General features: G+C 41.0%; 1 protein-coding gene across 1 annotated transcript in view; it reads left to right on the top strand.

Annotated features, from left to right (window-relative positions):
• Nucleotides 1–26,204, top strand: part of MCCC2 (methylcrotonoyl-CoA carboxylase 2) — a 55,259-nt gene that overhangs the window by 7,117 nt on the left and 21,938 nt on the right. The window contains exons 4-12 of the mRNA XM_018558241.1: nucleotides 251–352; nucleotides 3,249–3,376; nucleotides 4,447–4,559; nucleotides 5,770–5,883; nucleotides 12,131–12,195; nucleotides 16,458–16,557; nucleotides 17,686–17,781; nucleotides 22,278–22,350; nucleotides 22,429–22,505. Coding sequence (XP_018413743.1) covers nucleotides 251–352; nucleotides 3,249–3,376; nucleotides 4,447–4,559; nucleotides 5,770–5,883; nucleotides 12,131–12,195; nucleotides 16,458–16,557; nucleotides 17,686–17,781; nucleotides 22,278–22,350; nucleotides 22,429–22,505 — 868 coding nt within the window. The remainder of the gene's footprint in view (nucleotides 1–250; nucleotides 353–3,248; nucleotides 3,377–4,446; nucleotides 4,560–5,769; nucleotides 5,884–12,130; nucleotides 12,196–16,457; nucleotides 16,558–17,685; nucleotides 17,782–22,277; nucleotides 22,351–22,428; nucleotides 22,506–26,204) is intronic.

Raw genomic sequence — 26,204 nt, 5'->3', positions numbered from 1 at the left:
CACTGAACTGAACCGGAGGGCTCCCGCAACCGTTGGAACCTAGCCAAAGGATCAGCCACCTTTGTGAATAGACCCCTTTAGTGCTAGCTAAGTGAGACGGCTTAGATTAGGATCGGATCACATCCAGGTAGCAGTGATGCAGAAATCCAGACTAGTTGCTTTAGGGCTCACAAGCATTTTCTCATTTTCCATGAATATAACTTAAATGTTTTCTGCTTGAAACTGAAACTGAGACATTATTTTTTTCCAGATCCCCTTTCCTGGAATTCTCCCAGTTTGCTGGTTACCAGTTATATGGTAATGAGGAGGTCCCTGCTGGAGGTGTCATCACTGGTATCGGTCGCGTATCTGGGTAAGATGGTCTCAAGAGTCTATGTGACACATTATCATCATTGCTGAAAGATTTGCCATTAAATACTGAGTTATTGAGATAACTAGAGTGAATGCCTTTTTCAGCGCATTTGCTGTTATGTTACATGTTCTGTGATGCCTGTCACAGAGGCATTATTTCAAAGGCTGACACTATTTATTGTCCTTTTACACCATGTGGATTGTGTTTTGATGATCAAAAATGCTTTTCGCCAGAAACAATACCCTATAGAACTCATCAGGAATGGTCTGATGAGGTTTTTGAAGATCATTTAGAGTTCACAGTCTTAGGCCGGGCTCACACCTGGGTGTTTTACAGCGCTGATCGACGCGCTGTAAAACGCTTAAACAGTGAAGTCCCATACTTCCCTATGGGGATGGTTCCCACCCGGGCGTATTTCAAAACAAGTACAGGAGCTTCTTTGGGGCATTTTTCCACGCGTTTCCATTGGTATTCCCGAGTGTGGCTCGGGGTTAACAAAGTGGTAACCCGGAGCCACACTCGGAATACAGCGTAGGACTTGCCTTGTCCGCGATCCCCGCTGTGTCCTCCGGCGGCTGCCGACTTCTGGGTTCCGTCCCTTGTGAGCGGCCACGTCGCAGGGGGGCGGAGCAGGCGGGAAGTTTGAAAGTGGACAAAAAATAAATTAAAAAAATAAATAGAGAAAATAAGGGAAAAAAAATCATACCGCCAGTGAAACGCGCGTTTCACTGAACGGAAAAACGTGCTAAAAAACAAGCAGAAAAAATACGCCCAGGTGTGAACCCAGCCTTAGATAACTATATTTATTATTGGGGGGCACATGAGGCCTCTGTACACTATGTAGCCAAAAGCTTTATTATGTCTGAAGTCTACGTGCATGATTTCTCTCATTAAACCCTGATGGAGGGGATGTGTTCTGGACCCCTAAAATGTGTTGGCTACTCTACTGGAATTCTCCCCAGACCTAATGGGGAAAAAAAGTTGTATCTGGCCCATTTTAATATTAATCTAATGTGCTCGCTGTTGAGCAAAGGATACTGTGGAGATCTTTGGATTGTGAAAGCTGCTTAGCCAGATCACCTATAGCCACATCACTTAACTACTGTTGAATGGGAAACACCAAGAGAATAATCACACGTGTCCAACACTTTCTATTCCACACTTGCAGATATCTGCCACAAGGTTGGAAGTACACAGTTGTCTAAAATGTTTTTTATGCTGTAGAAAACCCAGTACCCTTTAATCAAAACACTTGACCTTAATCATTTGGAGGGTGTCCACATACATTAGACAATATTGTGTAGCAAAAGCTCTGTTTATAGGAAGTCAAAGAGAGTAAGAAAGTTACTTCTTCTCTGGGGCTTTGCACCTTGATATAAATGCAGTATGTGATCTTTTTTTTTTTTTTAAGCTTGTGATAGCTGATACCAGTTTGAGTTTCTTTTTCACATGAAATTTTATTAAAGCGTCTTATCAGTTTATAAACTGACTTATTTGTTGACAGCTCCTAGTTTATATCTGGTTGCTACATGAGCACCATTGTATTTTTGAACTTCTGTCTACAGAGGAGGAGGGTAGAGCAGTGGGACCTCTTCATGTTGCTACATTGAGAGGTGAGAATCCAAAGTGCTTAAGCCTGAGCTTAACATCCCCTTCAAGCAGCAACAGCTTAATGTGACCCTAAACTTAGGTGTTAAAACTTAAAAATCATCATCTCTGAATTCATGCTGACACTGTCCTTCCTTCTGGAGGGTGGCTACTTTTGTGCCCCATGGTCTCTGTGTGTGTTGTAAAGTAGTCACCACTCCAAGCTTGCTCACGTGATGGACTACAATCTCAGTACAAATTGGTAAACTAAAGGACAATGTCGGCACAAATTCAGGGATGATTTGAGGATCTACAACCAAGTGATGCACAGATAGGCTTTTATGTTAATAGTTAAGGTACTTAAATACATTTTTAAGATTTAATTCCTGAGTTTAGTGTCACTTTAATGGAAAACACCAATTTTGCTAAACATTATATAGGAAATATAATCTCTACACAAACCACTTCCTGGTTTTAGTTTCATTATAATGAATACATCTGCTATAAAATTCAAATATCTCTTCCCTCCTTCCATAGTTTTACAGGGAATTCTCCGTAAACAGTTTGTGTACAGAACAGCCTCTAAAATCATCCGTAAAGGGATGCTCCATTTCATATGAAAATGGATTAGGTCACGGGTGTTTAAAGTGAAGGAAGGTCTTCCTACAGAGCTGTCAGTTTAACAAATGTCCCCGCAAGGTCATCATCAATCGTTTCAGAACAAAAGCAGGTACAAACCTGTAATTGTGTTTACCCGGAGGAGAACAGAACAGGAGTTACCTTTTTATAATATCGCTGCTTCTTGATACAGAGAAAGCTGAATAGCAGAGATGCCGGTGGGGGTGCCATGTCAAGAAATAGTTTGCAATTTATAAAAGCCTCTATTTCATCCTTTTTCACAGTGTCCTAGTTAGAAAAACACCTAGACCTAGGTCTGTAAGACTAAAAAATTACTATCGCCTAACCCTGTATAAATGCATATATTTTATATTTTTTTGATTGAGCTGATGGTTGAGGTTGCTTGGTGCAAGCCAACACATAACCAATCCAAGCACCTGAGTAGTAACCCTGGTTCTAGACTCCAGAGGTGGATGATATTAAATGAAATCTGTTGTAAATCAGACAAAGACATCCTTTCTGATGCAGACTGTCATTTTCTGATTCACAAGCTGCGCTCTCATTCCAGGCCAGTGCCCTAACTGGCATGTGCTTCTAAAGGCTGATGTGGCAGGTTTTGAGTGGGTTCAACTTTTTTTTATTTTTTTTTTTAAGTTCACTTACTGAGCCTATTCCTCAATTTCTTCTGCAGGATTGAGTGCCTGATTGTAGCTAATGATGCCACTGTGAAAGGTGGAACCTACTATCCCATCACAGTAAAGAAGCACCTCCGAGCACAAGAGATTGCAATGCAGAATCATCTCCCCTGTGTATATCTGGGTAAGCTTCGCATTAATAGTATTTTTTTGTTTCACTGCGACAGCTAAAACTTTAACGATGAGTCAAACGATTTAGAAAAATACTGGGGTTGCACAGATACCAAGTACAGTACTCGGTACAAGTACGAGTACATGTACCGATACTTTTGAACTCCAAGACTAGACTAGAGAAAAATTAAAAAAATTAGGAGGCAGCTGTCATTAGTAAGGAGCACACGGAGCTCCTGGGATTTGTACATCTCTGTTTTAATGTACGATTTTGTTTTTATAAATATAAATAAAGGGATGCTCCCTTCAAAAATGTTTTTATTTTTTTATTTCGGTCCCCTGTTGGATTGGTTAAAGTCATGGTATGAGCATTTCTCCATGTACCATGTACCCTCCTGGAGGAAGTGCCTGGAGATCTACATAAAGCAGCAATTTATATCTATTTAAAACGTTTATCAATGTCTCTTGGTATTGGTCATTTTGTGATACCCTTTGACATGTTTCCTTGTATTGCCCTCATTGTATATAAACATTTACAGATCCTTTATGTTTTAAATTATGTAAAATACTTGCCTATCTCTGTGCCATGTGCTGTTTGATAAAACTATAAACTGGCATGATGTATTTTCTTTGGCAAGTAGAAGTCTCCCTGCAAGTTAGGTATCTATAGATGTATGCTTAGCAATGGTAAAGGATGTATGGTTTAAGACAGGAGTAGGTCCACTAGATCTGGAGTGGCAAGGTTGCCTACTTCTACTGTCTAAGACCTTAGCACAGAAATACAGCTCTGTCCCTATTGTGTCTGCCACTGCATGGCTTCAAGCCAAGTAGCAAGGTCATGCCGGCCTGCTTAATACTCCATATATTCCTGTGGACACCACTGCTTGAACAATACAGCCATTATTCCATTTAGGTGTGCAGGGACTGATATGTTTAAAATGACAATGACCGTTTCTAGACCATTATGTTGTGTTTGCACATTCTTTGAAGAACTAAATGTCTGTAGTTGCAGCAGTTAGAGAATGTTACATCCATCCACAACATACATAGGTTATCTGTTAACATTTTACAATTACACTGCAGTGGATTCTGGAGGAGCAAACCTACCTCGTCAGGCTGATGTATTTCCAGATAGGGATCATTTCGGTAGAATCTTCTACAACCAAGCCATGATGTCTTCACAAGGAATCTCTCAGGTAACCAGATATGATTAATGATTTATTGATCACTTTGCAATTGGTTGGGAGAGAGCCTTATATTAAAGGAAAGCTTTCATGGGAGAAATATGGAGGTTGCTATTGTTGACTACTGAAAATGTTAGTTGCTAGGCTATATTGTTGAGTCGCTGACCCAGGACAAGTATGTAAATAGGGACATCTGACTTTCATGTCTGAATACTTGTTCTTGGTCATGGACTCTGGAAGCACCGAAACAAGTTGATGTGGATAACAGCCCAGCAACTCGCAGTTTAAAAAAAGAGATTGGAGCCACAACAGGAGAGTTTTTTTCAAAAATCATTTTACTTGTTAAGTTGAACGTGTTCACTTGATTGTCCCTTCACTGCCTATACTCACCTTCCCTTTATATACATGCTTCCCAGCACTGGAAATATCCAGTACTTCCAGGTATGTGGGAGCATGTGACTCATCTGCCTCCCAAGTTGCAACGCTGGATGCCTAAGTGGCCAATCACCGGGCCCCAGGCTTCTCCTTTGGGGGTGGAGAGATACCATTTTCAGAGGTTTATATTAAACCTACCATTTACAGGAACATTTTTCTTTTAAATAATAGAATCACTTTAATACTACATTCACACTGGCTAATATGTGCATCTGGGGTTTCTTAGGATTACCTGCAGATGCAGTCCAGGGACAGTTATCTATGCCAAAACGCAGGTAATCAAATGTACTATTACATGCGGACAGCCACTAATAGGTGTGGCCACTCTGCGCCTTTCATTAAATTAAACTGGCGCAGCATCTGTATGGACATACCTGGGATTCCTCCCACAAGAATCTGTAGATTTTGTCCTCAGGAATCCCCAGCTGGAGCTACTAGTCCTATGTCTTAATCTGCTGTCCTTTGGGCTTAAATAAACCCGTGAGTACAACGATATGTGACCTGACTGTTCATGAATCAGTGACCTATTGGGTAGTAAAGCCCAGATAACAATGACAGTCCCCAGGCTTGCACCTTTTATAAATGCCATGCTATCAATAGTAGCTCTGAAAGCCCCATCCCCACAGGTTCCCTTTAAATGCTAGTAATACCCACAAAGGACTGCAGCATTGTGGGTATAAACATATATAGATGTGTGCAGTGTACTGTATTAATACTTATTATGCTGTGTGGTTCCACTGAACATTTGCTCGTTTTCAGTCTAACGACCCTTAAATATTATTTGCAGGTAGCGGTAGTGATGGGATCTTGTACAGCAGGAGGAGCATACGTTCCAGCTATGGCTGATGAAAGCATCATTGTTCAAAAGCAGGGAACTATATTCTTAGGAGGACCTCCATTAGTAAGTATAAATATTGGCAATACAAAGCCTGTAAATGCAAGTGTTCCTCAAGCTGATAATAAGGGGTTCATTTATTAAAGTTCCTCTCGGCGTATAGATGGGTGGATGTTGTTTGCACAGCACTAGCACCCCTAAATAGCACTGACGAGTACGGGGATTTCCTATAAAATAACTTTTATAAATTAACCTCTAAGTGTTGTATGAGTGTTAATGTTGGTTTTTTTCACCTGTTCGCTTCTCCTTACATCCAGAGAGCCTGGGGCTATCATCTCTTGCCAATGCTGTTGAGCGTTGAGCTGACCAGCCCCTAATTAGAAAAACAGGAGCAGAATTTCTGTTACTACAGTGTACCAAATGAAATTGTTATATGCCCATAAAAATGTAATAAAAAACTATTTTGGTGGGTATATTAGTAATTGAACTATAGCCAAGGTAACCAACATGCTGACATTCAATTTGACCTGGGCACCTGAGTATCTCTGGGCACGAAAGTGATAAAGTATGACTTACTTTAAAACTATTTTACACATAGCGGTGGTGATGGGTCAACAAGTGTCTGAACCTACCAACAGTAAAACAAAACTCAGTTACAGGAATGGCAGACACAGACATTATCTTGTATTACAATGCAGTTTTGTGGGTTTTCATTCTTTGCCTGTGATATTATTTGAGACAAGTAATGACTTAAATGCAAACTCGTGTCAAACATGAACATTTTGAATTAAAACCCACTTGGGGGACACAGCCTACTAGGAATTGTTTCTGATATTTTTCCTTGGATTCGTCTGGCTGCGCACTAGTTAAATAGCTTAGGGTATCAACATCTTTTGAATAATAATGATTCTAAGCCTGCAAGAATGTAGGTTATATTTGCCCTCCAAAAAAAGCCAAATATGTGCATTCATACACAGCTTAGGGGAGACTGTGTCTGGATTGGTGCATCCAATATGGTCCTTCCAAATCAATTTAATACCTCTGCCTTCTCCTTGTCCTTTGTGATTAATCTCCCCTTCTCATCTTTTATTGAGCCTACCTACTCTTTTCTAACCTTTTTACTGTTTATATATTGGAAGAATCTTTGGGGGGTTCTTCTTGCAGACTGCGGCTATATGCTTTTCGTGCTCTATTTTAGCTGCCCGGATTTCATGTCTCCATATCTTATTGCATTCCTTGTAGCTCTGGGATGCCAGTGCTGTCCCCTCCATCTTATATTTTTTAAATGCCAGCTTCTTTTCTTTGATGTGTTGTCTTACCGTTTTATTTAGCTATGGAGGCTTAGCTCTCCATCTTTTATTTTTGTTACCCAGTAGTATGCACTTGGTAATAGCATTCTGCAATGTATTCTTAAAACAATCCCACTTCTCATCAGTGTTCATAGTTAGGAATAAATTGTCCCATTTAGTGTCATACACCAGATGACGCAACTTTCCGAATTTACCTTTTTAAAATGTAGTGTTCCTGTCAAACCAACACACTTCTCTTCACAAGTATTTGCGATTTATTAACTCAATAAAGTTATGCTTTAGATTCTGTAGGAAATGTGTAAGCCATGTTGTGTTTGTGTGTGCGATAATAATGATTTTAGTGTATTTTTATCAAAAATATCATTTTGATAAACATTTGCTCAACTCTCAGAGCATCTACAGAATCAGTTGCAGCATATTGTTATTCTCTTTCCTGTGTTTTTTGAAAATGTATGGTTTGGGGAGTCTTTTACAAACTCTGAAAACTCTAAGTGAAAAATGTTTAAAAAGTGAAAAATAGTGTGGCCATCTGTGGTGAAAAATGGAGCACAGGGCCTGGCAGCGAAAGGGTTAAAGGGCCATAATCGTTAATGGACTTGAGAAATAGTGCTAAACAAAATGATATCCAATCCCTGAGGATTTGTGGCGGATTGTGAAGACTGTGAATACAAATCCCATACGCATCAACGTACACAGTACATTGTTTTTCCATACTATACAGCTGCCACTCATTTATTGTATAATGCAAAATGAGGCTGATTTCTAAAAACTTGATGAAGAGGAAGTATATTTTTATAGACAATAAAGTCCAGCTTTGTGATTAATTTTCAAGGGTGACCCTGCCCTCTTTTATGGCTCTATTTTTTTTAAAAATCAGACCCCTCATGTCCATGTGGATCCCAATAGTTATGTTTGCTGAAATTTCCAGCTGTAGGAAACTCAGGCAGCGCTATGACATCTGTATGCATGGGCTATGCCACGCAGATCTATACCTGTCTCCACAATGATAAATATGCAAGAAACGCATCGATTTCTCATTCTTTCTTCTTACATTTGTTTTCAAGTGATAATTAAGCTCTGTTTTTGTTGTCATTCTCCCCTGTGTATATTGCATAGTTCTGTGCTCTAAGGGAATGGCTTGGTCAGTAGAGCCACCTGCACATTGATTTTTACATTGACTTCAATAAAACTTGTGGAAAGAGGATCATCAATATGGAACAGTAATGGGACCTGAAAGATTTCCTCTTCATGTAGACACAGGCACGCTTACATAGGATGTATGCAAATAGAACTTGGTGCTTATTGGATAATGAAAGCTTATTGACACTGGTGTTAAACAGCATTGATTTAAAAAAAATAAAAAAGTTATAACAAAACAATAACAGAAGTAAAAAAAATAAACGGTTGATAGATGTCTCAGGGATAGTAAAAGAGAACCAATTGAATCCTAGCTAATAGGAGTACACAATAATTACACAATAATGTGATCTAATGATGCCAAAATGTAGGGCAATAAATAAAATGAAACCCTATACAATTCATAAATTATAAATATAGATCATTAGCCCAAATGATGATCAATCAGTAAAACATATAGTCGGTGCATATATTAATATTATCTTTCCATATAATACCTAAACTGTGCACAAAAAGAAAAAAGTGCCTTTTAAAATAGAGAAATATCACTAAAGTGCTTCAGAACAAACTTCATCCAAACACCTTTTTTTTTCTTGAAATAACATATGTTGATTTGTAGGCATCAATATGCTTTTTTTGTGTGTGGATAGATATTATTAATATATGAACTGCCCATTTCTGATTGATTATCACTGTTTGTTTGGGACAATGGTCTATATATATTCTACAGGGTTTATTTTGTTTATAGCGCTATAAATTGATATTCATTTTTTAAAATGTATTTGTGATATTTGTACGGCTGCTAGGTTGGAGTTTTATCACATTTCATTATTTTTAGGGACGTAGAATATTTGAATATGTGAACACCAGGGTTAAAACATATATAAACCAAAAAAAAGAAAATGTATATATTGCAGCTTACCAGTCCTTAGATGTGGTGGCTGCATTAGCTTTGTTATTTCAGGCTATGTACGAGGGGAGGCAAATAAGTTCTTACCCTCACCAAGATACAGATGTGCTAGGGATCTGAAATGTAATCCACTGGCTCTTCCTTCTCTACATATCCACCTCCTATGGTTACACACTTTTCACATCTGTGGAACAGACCTTTAATACCATCTCTGTAGAAGTATGCAGATTTGGAGGAAAACCAGCTATCAACTTCAGTAATGACTGCCTCATCATTGTGGAAATGTCTTCCCTGTAAATGTTTCTTGAATGAATGAGGCATCCAGCACCCATCCATATTCATGTGTCGCTGTGATTTAAATAAACTTGATTTGCATCCACCTGTATGTCCTAGAGGTAGGTTTATTAAAATTCTTAAGCTAGCTATAAACTGTTCTATTTTTTACTCGTACTTGTCCAAATGCTCCGATACAGGAACTTCCGGTCAGGGGCAGATCTCCCTCTGACCAGCTGTGCCAAGGGAGCATAGAGCGGCTTCCTTTCCAATCAGAAAGCCGGGGCGGCGTGTTATGACCCGCCTCCCAGCTTCCTAATTGACAAGGAAGCCGGTGTCACTTGTTGCTAGGCAGGCAAGTGACCAATCAGGAAGCCGGTAGGCGGGTCATTACGTGCTGCCCGGCTTCCTGAATGGTTAGGAAGCCAGGCTGCCTAGCAACAAGTGAAGCTGGCTTCCTAGCCAATCAGGAAGCTGGGAGGCGGGTCATGATGTGCCACCCAGCTTCCTGATTGGCTAGGAAGCCAGCTTCACTGGTTTGGTAGGCAGCCTGGCTTACTAATCACATAGAAAGCTGGGCAGCACGTCATGACCCGCTTCCCAGCTTCCTGACTGGTCAGGAAGCCAGGCTGCCTAGCAACAAGTGAAGCTGGCTTCCTAGTCATTCAGGAAGCTGGGCGGCACGTCATGACCTGCCTCCTGGCTTCTTGATTAGTCCAGGATTGGACAGGAAGCCAAGCAGCCTCGGCAAGTGAAGCCGGTGTTGTTTCGATAGAACACCGGCTTCCCAAGCAATCGGGAAGTTGGGAAGCGGGTCATGATCTGCCGTCTGACTTCATGATAATCGGGGAACACGGCATTGGTATCGGCAAGTACCGGGAAAAAAAATATCGGTACTTGTACTCGATACTGAAAAACCGGTATCTGTACATCCCTAGTTGCAGGTATTGCAAGATCTCCTATTTTTATTGCAAAGTTTGCTTGAGGTTTGTTAGGGTATATAGCAGTGCACATATGGCATAATGAGAATTTTCTTTGTCTTCCATGTAATTGTTCATCATAGTCACTTTCATCTAGAATATCCCTCTAGTGCACCTGGTTTCTCAGCCCAGGAGAGGATGACGAATTCAGCTTCTTTTGAAGGTCGTGATATTTATCTCAATGAATACAAGTACTGTACTTATATTCATATTGCGTAATGTGTATATCTCCAGAGTATATCCAGTGTGCACTCAACTGCCGTATATGAGGTCAGGGGTTCTTGGCCTTTCTCAGACTGAGTACTACCTGGCAATTCTGGAGAAATAGAGACTGTGATCCACTGCACTAGGTTAAAGGAGACCAATGGGACTCTAAATAGTAAATAAGTCTTTAGGTTCCTGTCCTACCTTTATAGAATGGCGCTCTAGCCAAAACTGTATTTCTGTGGAGCATTCTGCATGCAAATATATATTGTATTCATTCAATTTCCCCTTGTAGGTAGAGCTTTAAGCTAATTTTCATATGTTTTTCAATTTCTGCTTATCCGTTGTAAAAATCCAGTTGTTCCTAGACTTTAGGTACTCTGCTTCCTCCCTCTATCTCAGAGCCGTAGCTAGCTCCTATTGCGCCCGAGGCAAGAACAGAAAGTTGTGCCCTCCCCCTCCGAGGTTATTTTGAGGAAAGTAAATTAACAAGGAAAATAATGATATTAGAACTATTTATGGGGTGACGGGGACAGAGCATGGGGACATGAGGTTATAGGGACGAAGAAGGGGAGAAAAGGAGATTTTTAAGGGGGTGATGGGGACAGAGCAGAGATCATTTGAAGATGGGAACAGAGCAAAGAGGAGTAAAAGGGATTTTTTAAGGGGTGATGGGGTTAGAGCAGGTTATGGCAGAAAATACTCCCAATGCGTTAGCATTGACATTCCTCTTGTTATCCAGATCATTGCATTTGTACTTGCATATCTTTGCCAAACATCATAAAATCCCCCGAATTTAAGGGCTAACTACATGTGCAGGATACCAATTGCTTACTCCATGAGGGGATATAGCAGGTTATGGCATTAAAGTCTCACAATTACATAATTAGTTAATTCCCAGGTCTCCTCAATCCCCAAGTTTTCAGCTGGCTTTAAGCAGCATTAGCTGACAGCCAATTGCCGGCTGGGAACTCCTCCCCTCCTGGGAACCAACCAATACGCAGGGGCGCTGCTTGTGTGTCTGGTCTATGGTAAACTGAGGCGATTAGCACTGCAGCAGCTCTCAGCTTCCCCCACACCTGGGAACCAGCCAATAAGCGGCAGAGCTGCACGTGAGTGGGATAGTAATGTGAGGTGATCAGCACTGCATCCAAATCCCAAAGCCCCCACTGACCTCTTACCCCCGCTGGGCACCAGGCCCGGCAGGTCCAGGTCCGGCCCTGGCTGTGCCCCCTCCCAGCTGCACCCGAGGCAAGTGCCTCACTCGCCTCACCCTTCCTACGGCCCTGCTCCACCTTCCTTTGTTTTGGAAAACCTAAAGTGCTTTGGGAGTTCTTTGTCAGACCTTTAAGCTACCTTTTAAGCTACAACATATCGCATGTATTAGAAGAAAATGTATCTCTCCTTCAAATTCTGTTTAGGATTGCAACAGGGAAATCTGAAGCTAAACTGCAGTTACAGTGCTTTACCTTTTACATGGTGTTGTTTTGTTTTATTAGGTAAAGGCTGCTACTGGAGAGCAAGTATCTGCTGAAGATTTAGGAGGGGCTGATCTACACTGTAGGTAAGGTCATGTATAATACATACGTCCTAGGTTGGCAATTTTTCCTGCTAGTGTACAATTTTTACAAAAAGCAGAAAAATTCATGAAGATAAAGACTACCGCCATTTTTCACTGTTAGATTAACAAAACATCAGTGATGGGGCATCTGTGACATTCAGATTGTATTTATAAAGAATTCACAGAGCCATTTGTCCTGCAAAACAACATGTACATTCCTTTTGGTGTGAATGAAAGCAGAGTCATTTTTGGTCAAATGTAATATGAGATAAATACCACAATATGACCACTACATGGGGCTGAAGAGTATAGAAAATAAGTATTTATTTCTTAAACTCCTCAGCTCCATCTAGTGGCCATCATGTGGTATTTGTCTGATATTACATTCAACTTGGTAAAAAAAAATCTACTACTAGCATTAGTTTTTGCCTCCATTTGCACAGAATAAATGTACATGCGATTTCACAGGACGAATGGCCCTGTGAATTGTTTATAAATATGCCACTTAGTGTGCTATTTCATCTGAGCATTTTTTCTGTCATTTTCCTTTGTGGCAAATTGAGTAAATTTTGTGACAGTGATATTAAAAAAACAAGCATTGCGGTGTTGTTGCTCTGTATTTATGTTTGGTTTATACATTGGAATACCACGGTCATATTGGGAATGTTTGCTGTTATCCTAAAGGATGAGTGTAATTTTTATTTTGTAAGGCCTTGTTCAGATGGACAGCAAGGGGTCTGTGAAAATGTGGATCAACCGCCTGTCTTTACCTCCCCCTTGCTGCCCATTTGAAGGAGACCTTACAAGAAAAAAATAACACCCCGGCTGCCCGCCTAAAAGCTAAAATCGGGCCGCTTAGGCTTGTACACATACTGCAACAAATTTTAAACAGCTTGGTGCATTTGGCAGACTGTGCCGCTTGCCAAGCGCAGCCATTGCAATCAATGTGGGCACGCGGTTGTAGCTCGGTATTGCAGCTCTAAATTCCCTTTAGGATAAACAAAAAGAAAGCGAACAAAATGGTATTCAAGAGGTGGCAGTATCGTCTCCTGGACTCAGGGCTGCCCCTGCTCCATTGCCCTCTGAAAAGCGATCCACTGCGGATTGTCTGTTCAGAGGGGGCGATGGAGCCTCCTGTCCATCTGAACGAGGCCTTAGTCATGCATTATTACTTCTTTCCTTTGTTCTGAAATGACAGCTGAGTATTAACCAGTGTGCAGGATATGAACAAATATGCTGGCTGGGCTGAATCAACTTTAGGGTTTGAGAAAAATTGTCACAATTTTGGCAATGATGAAGATGGGTTTGGGTCCTCTGGAATATATCAAATGTGCTTGTATATTCAGACATGTGTTGATGCACACTGTATGTATCAGAAGAGACAATGTACCTGGCTGTAGTGTATGAGGATCTTAGAAGTCTGTGAGGAGTACCATGACCATATAAAGATTCTGAGGCCTGGTTCACACTTAGGCGATTTATCTCGCAGATTTAGCCGTGCAATATCGCGCAAAACACAGATTCACATTTAAGTCAATGGAGGCTGATCACACCTTTTTGCATTGCATCACGTAAATGAAATTGCCTGTTGCCAAAAAGGTGCAGGAGCTATTTGTGGGCGGTTGTTGCGTGGTTTGAATCCCATAGATGTCTCTATGTATTGAAGACCGTGTGCTTTTTGCAGCAAAATTGTGCAAAACAAAAAAAAAGTGCGACATACATGTAGGTGTGAACTAGGCATTTAGTTGACTTCTTGAGTTTACCTGATAATTACATGTCTGTCATTCTCATCAGTACTTTGAGTTATTGACCATGAGCAAGTATTTCCGGCATTTTTAAGTAACATGCTGCATATTTATTTTGGGCTACTGACTCTGAAGGTATTGTCATAATTTTCATTATGTTTCTTATTTTCAGTTTATTTTTAATTGTTACAATTGGCAATAGATAGTTTGGTAGCAGGATGCAAATTGAAACACTAAGGCCCCATTCACACCTGTGCGATTAATTGTGTGCCACCCACTGCGTATTAACGCATAACGAGTAGATTGCCATTCTTTTCTATAGAGCCCATTCACACCTGTGCACTGCGCTGCTGTGTGTTGGGTAAAATGGAACATGTGCGTCTAACTTGCATTTTTTGCTCATAACAAAAAGCCCCTGACAACAATTTTTTACTTTACTGGCCAAAACAAAAATGCATAATGCATGGAAACGCATAGAGACTGCTTAGAAGTGCATGAAAATGCAGATCCAAAACTTGGCACTTCAGCTGTGGTGAAGCTACATGTTCTGGGAGTCATACCTGTGGCTGTCAGTCTTGCAATGCCTCATGGAACTTGTAGCTCCACAACAGCAGGAGTGCCAAGGTTGCCTACCCCCGGCCTAGGTTAATGGATAGTAAATGGTATATCTATAGACAGATGGACCTGGGTAGCTTTTGTGGGTTTTGTTACGATGGGTATGTTAATTGTTTTCAGAAAAAAGACACTCAAGCTGTCAATCATAGAAATGGCTCCAGCTTAACTATTTAACAATAGTTAAATAGCTTAAAATAACCAAAGTTCTTTACATGGTGTTTTTATTATACAGCGATGTGCTAGTGCAATAAAATTGTTATATATACATATATATATATAGCTAGATAGATATACATATACACACTTTTTTTTGCCATGCAGTGATGGCGTTCAGCTGAGCGAGGCTAAAATCTGGCGTACTGTTTCAGAAGGTGCGTTTGAAAACAATCCCATAATAATTCTTTTTCAGTGGTACATTCCTGATGTGCCGGGGCTGTTGTCTCGTATTTCTGCTCTGAAGTTCGTAAGTCAGCTGTCGTCACCAGTAAATTCAATTATAAATTTCCCCAGAGCAAACTGTTCGTCCATCATGCAGAGCTCTGTGACGGAATCACTGAGGAAATGGCTCCATCCTCTGAATTAATGTGTAGAGCAGAAAATAAAAGCACAGCACACCGTTGCGGTCATATTTCTGTCACTGGTCAAAGTTAACTCATCCAGAGTCTGAACCGGTTTATATGTGAATGTGTGGACTAAAAACATGCTTGCGTCATACACTCTAGGGGGAGTATATTTGGGGGAGTCAATGATAGAGAAGGATCTGGGTGTTCTGGTAGATCATAGAATGAGTAATAGCATGCAATGTCAAGCCGCAGTTTCTGAAGCAAGCAAAATACTTTCATGTATTATATGGGGTCTAGACTCCGGAGAGAGAGACATAACATATGTAACGGTGGAATGGTAAAGGTTTTACTTTAGGAGTGGGGACACAAACAGCAAAAACAATGTGGGTCTAACCTGGGGGAGGGGGTGGGGGGCGGCAACTCCTGTCCTCCAGGAGTTGCATGCCTGTAACTGTCTATCTTGCATTGCCTCATAGGTCTTGTAGTTTCACAACAGCTGGGGGGCTGTAGTTGCTCACCCCTGGTCTAACTCCTCATCACTCTCTCCAAAAACTAAAAAAAAAAAGTTTAGTTTAGCCATGCACTTTAAGATATGTGGTGTGCTTGCCCTTAAAAAAAATCAGAGCCATAGAAGAGGTTTTTCTAACCAGTGAAGATTGTGGTATCTGCACTTAGGTGAGATGTTTACTTATAAAAGTTTAAAATGCAGTACAGGATAATATGAAGGATTGTGTGTTGGTTAGTAACGATTATAAACAATTCGTAATGCTTCTTTTTTTCTGCATAGCTGGGAATCCTGTGGGTTGGAAGGGTTCCTTCCTGATGGTAATAAATAATGGCAAAACCTGAGAGTTATGAATGGCTCAGTAAGGATGTAGGGCTAGTTCACACCAAGTACGGAGTAGGTGCAGAGCAGTTACAGAACACATCAACACTGCATCCAATGTATTCCAATGGTATTTTGGGCTCTAGTTCACACCGGAGCGTTCAGTTCCACAGTTCCAGAGCATGTGGAAAAACTGTAGCGTGCCCTATTTTTTTCTGCTCTGGAACGCACCAAAAAGCATCAAAAATGCATCCAAACAGCCTGGAACACACTGAAAGCACATTTTCGGCTTTTTTTTTTTTTAAACGGCCGGGGAAAGTGGCAAAAACACAGCAAAACACACTGCACTGCATGTGCAGAAACTCATGCAGATCTGGTCTGCATTTGGTGTAAACAAGCCCGTAGATTTCGTTAATTAATATGCTAATTGTATAAGTGAGGGCTGATATTTTTCTTTCCTAGAACACTATATTAAAGAATGTTCACAGTATTTAATTTTACTTTTTATTCTATTAGGAAATCTGGTGTCACTGATCACTACGCTTTAGATGACAGCCATGCCCTTCATCTTGCACGGAAAGCAGTACGCGCCCTAAACTATAAAAAGACACTAGATGTAAGTCACAATACATTCTTGTCTGGTGTGAATGTCCATGTATGCCCTGTTAGGGCTCATTCAGACATGTGTTTACTATTTCACAATGTAAATGCAGGATCTTGCTATTAGAAGCTGGTGTTTTTCTGGTAGAATCCTGCGTCCAGCGTCCAGCAGTACAGTGTTCATGGGCATTGCCAGCCAACATGGAAATATCAACACTGTTTAGTCAGTCACACCTGTGCTGCTAACTATACACCACTGACGGGCTCCTTGGTTGTTAGGACACAGACGGCCATTCAGCAACCAAGATGGCGCAAAAATGTGTAGTCCAGTCCGCGCTGCTGAAAATATTCATATGTTGGCTGGCAGCAGCCAATAGGCTGCATTACCGATGTGGGCTTGTACGCATATAAGCATTATGCAAACATTTACATGCGTACAGCATAAATATCCCGGCAATTTACGGCACTGACCCAGCTGTGCAATTGGGACCAAAGACTTGTATTCCGCTGCACCCAGATGCGAACAAAACTATACACTGTACAGCTTTTTTAATGCCCATGTAAATTAGTCCTAAAGCATGATGAGAAAATATTTGTTTATGGCCAGGATATGTGCAGTAACTGGTAACATGTTTGTCAATTAACACGTGTCTCACACATCATGGCACCATGATTGAATTCTGGTGATTGAATTATGGAAATGAAACTGGATTGAGGTGATTGTGTTGCATTTATGGGTATTAATATTGGGGTATTTTTTGCACCTCATTTGAACTGAGGAAGCCAACTAGATGAATTGTCAAACATTTTCAACAATTCAAGACAAGTTCAGTTGAATGTGACTACTAAAAGCTCTTCCATGACCTAAATAAATGACCTGACAATCTCTCCAAAATATTTTCCAGTATGCTGGGTGATGAGATAGGATCTCTTGTGAACATTGTATATAGAGTTGGATAGCAGTGCTTGGGGATCTCTTTTAGTATGGGGGACATTTTGTAGTTTCATTGCCCAGCTACGAGCAGCTACAGTTTTGAGTCTTATGGCTAATGGTTTCACTCAGAAGCTTATCTCGGAATGTGATGATTTGATGCATAATTGCTGGTGGGGTAACGCTACTTAAACAAAAATGTCACTTTTTTAGGTTACTGTAGAAAATCCTGAAGACCCCCTTTTCCCAGCAGATGAGCTGTATGGAATTGTTGGAGACAATTTGAAGAAGAATTTTGACGTTCGAGAGGTATACCTTTTAAAAATATACAAAATAGGAAGCCACCTAAATAGTAACAACTTAAAGGCCTTTGAAAGCAGCTGTAATGTGACATGGTGGGGAGTCTGTTCTGCAAACTTGTTATTACCTTGTGGTTTATTATATCTGAAAGCAGGTAATGAAGTGCAGATTTCAGTCTTCTGGCTTCCTAGTGCAACATACAAGAGGGCCTGTCTGGCCAGGCTGTTCTTCGGATAGTCCATTGTCCGTGTCATGCTGTGGCTAGAAAGGATTGCATGACTCTGTATTTCAGGAAACCTGAACTTAGAAAGTGAAGATCTGCTATGTTATAGAGAAATATTAGTTGTGCCTAAGCAGTACCATGAAAGTTTTTTTTTTTTTCTTTTGCCTTGAATAAAGCAGTGCACCTTCTGGTGTGTAAATGTGCCCAGGCACATCGGTGCCAACAGCCTTGCAAGTGCATATCTGCTGTACAAGAGCCGCTATTTGATTTGGAGTGAGATCTGATAATGTCATTTCACTACTGTGCTGTTTGTTGGAGGGGAAGCTGGTCCTCAGAAACTGTACTATGTGCATCTCCCTGCTTCTGCTTATAGAAGAACTCTAGGAAACCTTTTTCTTAACCCTTGCAGTGGGGCTACACCCGCACTGCAAGGGTTAAGTGCTTGTTTGTGTCTAGGTTCAAAAATAACAAAGATATACTCACCAGAAGCTCTAAACCGGTCAGCTATCACAGCGCTCTCTCCAGCCTGCCTGCTTCTCCGATGTCTTTCTTGGTGTCCTCACATCCTGTACGCTGTATAGACATGATGGTTTAGACTGCTGCAGAGGAGAGGACAGACCAGTGGCGGACCTAATAGCCAAAGGGCCCTGGTGCGAGATTTTATCTTGGGCCGCCCTCCCAAGACGGATCACACTGGCAAACCCCCTCCCCAGCGGTCACTAATGTTGCAGTAGCGTGCTGGACTTACCTGAGACCCTGCAGAGCACACCATAGATCCTGCATAGCCCACCTGAGACTCTCTATGGTGGACTCTGCAGGGTCCCAGGTGGGCTGGTCTGGTCGTCGGAATCCCTTTCCCTGTACCTCCTCCCAACTCTTCTTACCTGCTGCTGCTGGGGCCCGGCCTCCTCCACCCCCTACCCTGTCACCTCTGCCATACCGCCACGGTACAGTTGATACCCAAATAAGAGGCCCCCCAGACCCCTCACATGGGTACCGGCCATACCCCCCTGATGGCTGTGTTCTATCAAAGGTTGTGACTACGTTAGAATGTGTGACCGGTGACGTAATCACACGTTTCAACGTAATCCTGCCCAGTTTTTCGGCGGCGGAATGTGTGACCGCCAATAGGTGAAGCATTCCAGCGCTTTCCCAACTGTTCCGGGGCAGATCGGCATCGCATGTGCAGGAGAACCGATCTGCTCTGGAACAGCTGATCGGTCCTGAAATGTCACTTCTCTCCGACTGCGATCTCACATTCCACCGCACTGAGAAAGTCGGATAGAAGTGACATTTCAGGACCGATCAGCTGTTTCAGGGCAGATCGGTTCTCCTGCACATACGCTTTGCGAAGCCGATCTGCCCTGGAACAGCGGAGAAAGCATTGGAATGCTTCACCTATTCCACCGCCGAAAAACTGGTCACACATTCTAACGTAGTTTCGAACACCGGGACCGGTGTTCGAGACAATTCGAGGCTGTATTATACAATGCAGAGTACCATGCACAATACAATACAATACAATACAATACAGAATACCAATGTATAATACAGCGGCATACTGCAGAACACCAGCAGCTATAGAGGAACAACAAATCCCAGCAATAATACATTATGCAGGCTGTATAATGTATTATTACTGAGATTTGTTGTTCCTCTATAGCTGCTGGTGTTCTGCAATGTGCCGCTTTTTTTTTTTAAACAGGAAACATTAAAACAGGTTAGATGAGACCTATAGTATACACATTGGTATGGTCAGTCTAGTCCTCTGAATTGTTGCCCATGCTTATTGGAACAAGGTGCCTTCTGCAGTGAGTGCAGTGAGAGGATGGTGGCTATTGGGGATTTGCATGTATTGGAGTCTTCTCTATAGTGATAAGCAGTGCACTGTGTGCCTTGTTGATGCCAGGGCTGGGGTGGCCACAGTCAATAGTTAGGGCATTCGGTTTCAAAATGGCAGGACCCAGAATGTCCTCGTGAGAAAAAAAAAACAGGTCCCCCCTACCCGTTTCTTGTTTCCCCCTTACCTGAACCCTTGTAAGTCGCTGCGGTGACGGCGTGCTCTGTGGGCGTGTGTCCGGCTTAGCGTGTGTGCGATGGGCATGGCGTACGCGTCGTGCTTAGCGTAGCTCGTCTATGGAGCCGCGAACAGGCCGGCGTGGGCAGCGGTGAGCGGGAAATTTAAATTTTAGCCGACGAATCGACGAAGGAGAGCGTTGACAATGTTTTCCATCGTCGATTTTAATCGACTTAATCGAATAATTGTTGCAGCTCTATACCTGGCTATTCAATCTAAAGTGGGAAAACTGATTGGTCATGTTAAATATTTACTGTAGGTCTACTGCTATTGTTTCTGCAGACTTAAAGTGTATTTCCACTTTTGCAGTCAGATTTGAGAAAACCCCTCGATATGTTTGTGTTCCCATTCACACAGCATACCTAAAAATATATTTTTAAATATTTCTTAGCTTTTATATGTTACTTTGGTGAAGGCCTTTGCTCAGATTCCAGACTTCTCAGCAGTTTCAAAGTGAAAGTAGAGGGACAAACTGAGGGTCAGGCCGAGCTTCTTCTCATTAACATCCAATGCTTTGAAGTCTTTAATGCTTTCTTAGGACAGACAGTGTTCAAATCAAGTTTACAACATGTGATGAAATCCGCCAGCACAATACACACAGGGTTAATTGGGGTAAACAGAACTTAACTTCCCCCTTCAACTCCCTCATTAACATTACATGGGGGGGGACTTAAAAGCAAGTGAAAAGCACTGACAAATGTAAGCATTTTTTAAACATTGTATTACATTATGCAATGTGAGTGAGAATATGTAACAAATGTGAAGTAGATGTTATCCCAATTTGACCGCAAAAGTGGAAATAAACTATAATTAAATCTATAATAATATCCCTGCTGTTAGCTGCATTGCCAGCAATACAAGGCTAGTATGAGCATAATTAAATTGAAGCTGCATTGTACCCTGACATGGCATGGTGTCATTCAGAATTAATGTGAAGCACTGTATGGCTCTCCAGAATGAAGATTTTTCTCTACGTGCGTCTGCTTCAGGATTCATAGACACGTTATCTAATCGCATTGTCTGCCCCTTGGTGGACCTCTGGAGAAGGTGCTGTGCAGGTTTCAAAGTAATTCTATATTTGATTTCCAGATTGTCTGATGGATAATTGCCTGGATGGCCTGAAGGTGAAAATTTTCATCAGTGTGACTGAACTGTTAATTTTGTATCTTGGCTTTAGTTGATGCTGTAAGTTATGCTCTTTCAGATTAGGTGGGACCTGTCCTTCCATAATCGTTCTTTGCTTTTGTAGAATGATAGCCTTTTTCCCTATGCATCCTTGTTAAAGTGGTCCTGTCACTACAGGGCAGCACAGCAAATAGCAATACCTTTATTAAATAACGTATTTACCTTTCTGCAAGCTGTTGTCTTAATACACTGCCTCAGTGCCACCCACTCAGCCACCACAAGCATTCAACACTTCTGCACGTGTAAATTCCTGCTACCCTGCTGTAAGCATTGGTTCCTCCCGCCAGCTTGTATGTCACTACAGGTTGTACGAGCCATTGGAAGGAACCACTGCATGCAATTAGGAAAAGGGTATTTGTCCCATACAGCCAGGTGAATACTTGTGGTGGCTGGGAAACTGCATCACAGCGACATTTCAAGACATGCGCCCCCTGGAAGGTAAGTAGACTGCCCCTTCTGTCTGCAGTAATTTCACTAACAGGGTCACTTTAAAGGTACATGCGAGCCAAAATAAAAATAAGACCTTGAGATGCATCAGCCATAGAGACCCCCCGCTCTCAGTTTCTTTTGTTGGTAATCTGAAAACTCCGATTTGTGATTAGGGATGAGTCGAGTGATTTTAGCTTGATTGATTTTTGCTAATTTTGCCATTTGTGACATTACACAGAAACAGAATGTTATTTTTCTTATTAGGTAAAATTTGCTTGAAAAAAATACATTTTTTTTTCTTTTTTTTTAATTTTCTTTATTCAGAAGAATTTTTTTTTTTTTTTTTTAAATCTATGGGGGGGGGTGGGGAGGGGAGGTGTATTTAGGGTAGTTTAGTGTATAATTTAGTGTTCTTTGTTTTATGCCTTTCTTCCTTTTTGTGTGTGTGTTTGATTTTTATTTGTCTACTAATGCTTTACATATTTTTATTTTATTATTTTCCTCTGTTAAAATAATGAGGCTTGTGAAGGGAATTTTTTGGCACAAGAACAAGTACAAAAATACTTCCACTGTCTCTCCTTCTTTTTATAGGTCATTGCCAGGGTTGTTGATGGAAGCAAATTTGACGAGTTCAAGGCACTTTATGGAGATACACTAATAACCGGTACAATCTACCGCCTTGTCATATTTTACTTGTCACCATTTTTCTCACTAAAATGTTAACATTGTTTTCATTTTAAAGGCTTTGCCAGGATATTTGGTTACCCTGTTGGTATTATTGGAAATAATGGTGTCCTTTTCTCTGAATCTGCAAAAAAGGTAAGTACTCAACACGGTACCCTTCTGGTGTGCTTTGGCTGTATCTTGGTTTTCTAATTATTCGAGTTTCACCTGTATATATTATCATAAGCCTAAGTTCTTCCATGCTTGAAGGGGAACCAGTTATTTTACATTATGTGTTGGCCAATGTCAGAAAAGTGTAAGATGTATGTAAAGTATACAGAATTTCGGTGAGCGACATCTGTACATAAGGATGTAGGCTGTACAAGTGCAAATAGAGGCTGTGCATCTGCCTAGATGGTGGAGATCTTAGTGGCACACATTACAGCAACTGTACTCATTTTTCAAGAGAACTGCTGCTGTTAATGACAATATAGGAGCAGGGTGTTCATACAGCTGGCCTCTGACATTACAAATTTGGGAATCATTTACAACATGGACAATCACTTAGTTGTCTCCTCAAATTATTTCTGTTGATATACTATATTTATGCACAAGGAATGAATAAATGGGATGTATGTAGGATAGATACTATTGTTGGAATTTAGAGTGTTTTAATATATAGAAGTTATATTATACAGTATCAGTAGGTGAAAGTTCTTATGGAGGGCCCTGCACTATTTTTACATTTATGAGTTACTATTAGTAATCTTACTTTGTGCACACAGCTAGATAATAGGATTTGGTTCACTGGAAAGGGTGTGGAAATTTACAAAAAATGTTTAGAAGACATAAAGATTGTATTTGTGGTTGGGTCTAGCGGTCCCATTTTGGGGTGTTTGGAAATGTATCCACAGTCAAGAGGCTGCAGGCTGTATTGTTGGAAACAGGACTTCTCTTTAGGAAGGGTGACACATTTAGCATTTTTCAGAAGGTGTTGGAATAAGCAAACATTTTACATTCATTGTTCACCAAGATCTTGTAGTGATGATGGGAGAGTTGGACCACTATGTAAAGTCTTCTCCGGCACATCCCAAAGATTCTCACTCGGGTTAAGGTCTGGACACTGTGGTGGTCAATCCATGTGTGGAAATTATGTCTCATGCTCCCTGAACCACTCTTTCACAATCTGAGCAGGAAGATTCCTGGCATTGTCATCTTGGAATATGCCCAATGTGCCATTAGGAAATCCATTGATGGAAAATCTTTGTCATTCAGTATATTCAGGTAGGCAGCTGACCTCATTTTTTAAAGGCATACCGTTGCTGAACCTAAACCTAACCAATTGAAGCAATCCCATAACACTGCTCGAAATACAGATGGTGACTTTTTTTGACCAGGCATTGTATTTTTTGTAAAACTGCAGTTATACTTTATTACCATTGCAGAGTTTTCTAGATGGGTAGATAAAGTCAGCTGGTGTTAGAATATCCAAAGTTCTGCATTCCTGATGGTAATTTTTTACCTGAGATCCCAGCCCAATGATGATGTTGATTAAGAAATCTGAAGTCACATAGAATTGAAACGTCACCTTTTAGCACATAAAAAAAAAACTAAATTGGGAATGTATCTGTGCATGTGTAACTGGACCAGGAAGATAAAGCAAAATAAAGGAATGAACATTTTTCCTGCACTAAAATTAGCACAATTTATTATTGGAAGATTATGATGTTATTTAATATCACACATTTCTAATGTTCAGGAAAGTGTGCTTGAAGTGATGAAAGTATGATTTCCTTGGGTTATAACACATAATCATTACATTTTGTGCTGTCCACAAGTATCTTGCTTGCAGTTAAAGTATAACTAAAGGCGCAGCTTTTCTTTTTAGATTTTATTGCTGTTGCGTTCCCTTTAGGGAGATTAACCCTCTCTAATTGTCATGGTCACCAATGTCATGGAGAAATAAATTGGAGGGTAAATCCAGGATTTGGGGTTACCACCAGAGCAGGAATAAAGGGAAACTCTTCCAATGGGGTCATTTTGTTACTGTGACAACTGTCTTATAGATTTCTTCCCTACAGGACAGAAAGTGAAGGGAAATCTCCCCAATTAGAAACATATGGCAATGGTTTTAACCATTTCCTAAATATAAAAACAAAGTTGTGACTTTGATATATTTTTTTTCTCTATAAAACTTGCTTTTTATGCCTTGACAAGGTAGTAGTGCTTGGTGAACAGGTATAAGAGCACAGGCAGCCCTTGGTTTGCGCTGGTTCCGTTTGCACTGTTTCAAAATAGTGCCCTTTTTGGGTGGTCACATGACCGCCATTGAAACCACTGCAGAGTTGGTGCCATCTAGTTTATCCTTCCTCTGCAGACCTCAGCTGCGGAAAGATACGCAGGGGGCTTCTCTACAACTCCATGTGGCTACAGTTGCAGAGTCAACGACGGCTTAGGAAGGGGCTCTTCTTAGTGAGATAACTAGGGACAATTACAGACTTGGAGCCCCACAGAGGTACACTTAGAGATATGGAGGTGCTTAGAGCCACGCTGGGGGCACAGGGGCACACATATACATGAGATACTGTACACAGGCACATAGAGACAAGCTGGGGGTATCTACCCTTGGAGATACAGAGGCACATATGTGCATGCTGGTGGCACAGGGGTTCACTTGGACATATAGAGGTTCTTCAGTGGCTGTCTCTCCTTGCTCTCCCTCCTTTTTTGATCATTAAACTTAGTTTGATGATACATACTGTGTTTTGTGGTTATTTTATACCGTGTATAATGCTGTTTAGCATTCATAACATTTATTTCAAAGCTTTAAATATAATGTATTATGTCACTTCTGTAATTCTTGGGGGAGGCCTGGAACCTAACTCCCCCACCTCCCATTGACCTTCATTATATACTGGGTTTCAGTTTACATTAGTTTCTATTTGCAACCATTCCTTCAGGAACCTAACCCTGGTGTAAATTGAGGGCTACCTGTATTAAGATTTGTGTGGGATTTTATTTAATACTTTTTCATTTTGTGTTTGGGGAAATCAGCTAAAAATCCAAAATCTGATCTAACCAGATTTTTGTAAAAAAATCTCATTCCTTTTAATAAATGGAGTAGCAGTTGCCATGGTTTAAGCCTCAAGGGTGCTGGAAGGGCTACACGATAATTTATCAGGACTAGCCCTTTAGATGAGAAATAGCACACCACAAAGCAGCAGAAGAAATGTGCTATTGACAAGAGCACAATGTCACCCCACTTACTGTGCCGCCTCGCTCAATGAACAGCTGTGCCCTACACCCACTGAAACTTCATACCATACATATATGTGTACTATTACAGAGAATTCAATCTTCCACTAGCTAGTTGACCTATCAGGCCTATCTGCGAACCTCTTTTAAAATATGTGAAATACATTCTTTTGAAGTCTCTAACTTTAACCCTTCCCAGCTTTTCAGGTGAAAAAATTGCCATGGAGCTTTTAACATTGACGTATTTTAGCTGTGCGCCAAGATACTTCCAGCTTGTCTTACACATATTTACATTAAACAGTGACACCTAACAGTTCCTTATATATCTCAGGGTCTTTTAGTAGTATTAAACTCTCAAAACATTTTTTTCAGTAATGAATCCCGGTCAACAAAAAGACATTATCCAGCAAACTTTTTATTCAAATTTTTGCCCAAGCATTTACACTCATCATGTTTTCCAGTAGCTGGCTCCAACTCCTTCAGCTCGGCTTCCCTGAATTTCCTGTCCAGTACAAGGTCACAAGGGGCAGAGCAGCCTGCATCTACTATCTTGGAGGAGCAGAGAGCAGGGGAGTGGTTTGCCTTGCTTTGTCGGTGTGT

The sequence above is a fragment of the Nanorana parkeri genome, unplaced genomic scaffold (assembly GCF_000935625.1).
Source record: "Nanorana parkeri isolate BGI_ZX_2015 unplaced genomic scaffold, ASM93562v1 scaffold327, whole genome shotgun sequence".
Taxonomy (NCBI): domain Eukaryota; kingdom Metazoa; phylum Chordata; class Amphibia; order Anura; family Dicroglossidae; genus Nanorana; species Nanorana parkeri.
This window is presented reverse-complemented; position numbering and strand designations above follow the sequence as displayed.